Source organism: Sitodiplosis mosellana, unplaced genomic scaffold (assembly GCF_009176505.1).
Source record: "Sitodiplosis mosellana isolate CC-2019 unplaced genomic scaffold, AAFC_SMos_1.0 Smas_scaffold_2981, whole genome shotgun sequence".
In the NCBI taxonomy this organism is placed as follows: domain Eukaryota; kingdom Metazoa; phylum Arthropoda; class Insecta; order Diptera; family Cecidomyiidae; genus Sitodiplosis; species Sitodiplosis mosellana.
Genome location: NW_022598223.1, coordinates 1 through 3,007, shown reverse-complemented (window position 1 = coordinate 3,007; position 3,007 = coordinate 1). Strand labels below are relative to the sequence as shown.

The following is a 3,007-nucleotide window of genomic DNA, read 5'->3' as shown; positions in this document are numbered from 1 at the left end:
TTCTCTGGTGAATGTAACAATTTCGTGCGCGTTTATATCATTTTTTTTTTACAAGTTTTCACGTAGTTAAATCCCCCTAGAGTGAAATATGTTTGGAAAATGTGAAAGAGTTTAGAATATTTGTCGATGGTAATAGTACAGCGGAAATTCCGTTTTCATTTGCACAACTAAATAAGTTAGAGATATTCTTTATGTGTTTTCAATCGAACTCTGTATTCTTCAATTTTATTGATAAACATCCCACAATACAAGATTTATCGCTCGATGGTAAAAGTTTAAGTGCAATAGAACAGTCGAAATTAGCAAAATCATTACCGTCGTTGGAAAAAATAATTTTCGGAACATCTATTCCGAATGTTGGAATTTTCGGAAAATACAAAATTTCAGCCAATGAAGCGATTCACTTCATGTCCTTGTTCCAAAATCTGGAAGAATTTAGCTTCATTTTAAATGACACCGATGCTTATGATGAATTTCAGGCTCGCTTAAGTAATGAATGGGAAAGTGAACAAATAAATAAGAAAGTTATAACAATCAAAAGAAAGTGTACGCTAGCAAGAAAATGCAAGGTACCCTAAGCAAACCACCTTTGATATTGTAAGCGCATACGTGGATGAAAACAATGTCGATTCGTAAGCTATCCTATTAGGTCAATTTATCAAGAAAAAACTTCACTTTTTTTTCAATTTTTTATCAATCTTACTCTAATTTTACAGTCTTTTGTTTTTGTATCTCTAGCAACCATCACATATGACACATAACACTCTCGTTATCATGTTCATCTATTTAAAATAATTAACAAATATCATTTTATATACTTCTTTTTGATAAAAATGTAAACCGCAAACATTTCTTAAATAAACTCCATTTTTCATGAGGAAAATGTTTTTTTTTTTTTAAATTCCTAACGTTAAAGCTGGTCAAAAATTACCATCAGCAGAGCTATATTTCCTGCTAATAGTAGTTGCTGTATTCCATAGAAAGATTTAACCCGAATCTATTGGTTGTCAAAATGAACAAATACCGACTAATTTCTCTATTTGGGTCGCAGATGTTCATGTAGCTAAGATAAGACACCTTCATATAATACGATCGAACTTTGTTGAATTTTGTCGAGCGAAGAAAATTAGTCATGCGAAGAGTTCACACTCATTGCTCGTTATCAATTCAAAAAGAACGAAGCACTATGCAAATATGTAGAAGAAAAAAATCTAGAGAAGATTCTAAACCCAACGACAATTTATTGCATTCGAAATTTGTCTTGAACTTCATAAGTAGTTTTGAATGAAATGATGCGATGAATGCATTTTTGCCTAAAAAATAGAATTTATCGAAGAATTGTTTGTAACGTAAACCATACGTGATTTACAAAAGCAAAAATGAAATTTTTTTTCATTAGGAACAAGATACACACAAACACGTTTTGCGACACAGTTGTGCATCAAAACAAATTCACGATTGTCGACTTGAGCGTTGATAGAACAAGAAGAAAATTGCCATAATATTCTAACAGTCAGATTGTTTGTATTATATATTTTATTTTCAAGTCATTCAAACGACGATAAATAACACATTTTCCCGAGTCAATAAGTTGACTTGAGCAAAATAGCTCAAAACTTTACCACCTAAAGGTGGTAAATTTAAACTTAGGCATACATTCAGTTCATTTTAAATCGCGATATAACCGCTTTTTACACTTATTTTTCAAACAAAAAAATATCCACCAACTTCTTCAATAAATTTACATTAAAAGTATTCATCATTATGGTTCTTCTTTGTATCAGTTCATCGAACATAGTTTTTTTGTTCCTTCGATTTCAAGATCCTTGGGATTCATTTCATTGAGTTGTTGTATTCCATCCTTTATTTTCGATTGGTACCACGGAATACACTACATCAAATCGTTGAGTTTCCCATGATTCTCTTTGAATATCCCTTTTGATTGATTTGTAGCTCCAAATGGCAACGAAATACAAAATCACACAAAATACTGAAAATATAAGAGAAAGCGGACAGAGATTCATGTTGAATACAACTTCATTCAATTATCTAATTGAACAAAATTTCATTTGACAAAATTTTAAATTCAAATTGAAAAAAAATTGGTTGAAATGATCATAAAGTGTCGATTTAACTTGAAAATTACCTGTCAAGGCGTAAAGATGATTGTCACGATATTCGTATAGTATTTGATCTTTCGACAATCCATCGTAGATAACATAAATTATGATGGCAAACCAAAGACAAAGTGCAAGCGCCCAAAAATTCAATGAAATTAACATCAATCCGGGTTTGTTCTGGAAAAAATAACAGCAAAAATAATTAACGCAAATTCGGTTTTATTTCAAAAATTCAAATTTCACTTGATTAAGAAATGGAACATTCGGTTTTTGGTTTAAATTGTGATAGATTTGAATCGAAACAATTTAATGATTGGCAATGACATTGATAGCTGCAATAGTCGACATTCGGATACCTTAGACAGTTTGTTTTTGAATATTTACTCAAGTTTTCTGGTCGATTAAGATTTTCAAAATCGACTTAAAATGCAAAATCCACTTTTTATCTGATTTTCACAATTTTTCGCCTCAAAACTTCTATGTAAATAGTTCATGCCCAAATTGATACTTTTCAACGGGTCTTCAAATCAACATACTGAACTTATTCTTTTCTTTATTTATGCTTATTTACCTTTCCAATGCCCCAGAGCCATATACCGATTATCGTCAAATTCACAACTGTAAATATTCGAAATGTTGGCATTAGATTTGAACCCGTGAGCATAAAAACAACGTATTGACTCTTCGCCGATGAATACGAAACGCAAAAAAATCGCCGAACAAAGTGAAACACCAATCTGTTATTGGATCAATATGAAGCATGAAATCGTTGGCTACTATTTTATTTACGTTGCGCTTTGTTTCGAAGCGCGGCAAGTGTTTCATTTTGTTCCAGTAACAGAACGTTGTATCACTTTGTTCGGCGACGCGCTCAATGTACTGTTTTG

At 31.6% G+C, this 3,007-nt stretch overlaps 1 protein-coding gene across 1 annotated transcript; it reads right to left on the bottom strand.

Annotated features, from left to right (window-relative positions):
* Positions 1-1,484: 1,484 nt before the first annotated feature.
* LOC129571617 (uncharacterized) lies at positions 1,485-2,960 on the bottom strand. Its single transcript, XM_055451436.1, has 3 exons — positions 2,692-2,960; positions 2,147-2,297; positions 1,485-1,990 (listed from the first exon to the last, which is right to left on the bottom strand). Exons 1-3 carry the CDS (start codon positions 2,782-2,784, stop codon positions 1,839-1,841), a joined length of 396 nt encoding a protein of 131 aa, XP_055307411.1. The 5' UTR covers positions 2,785-2,960; the 3' UTR covers positions 1,485-1,838.
* Positions 2,961-3,007: the final 47 nt, after the last annotated feature.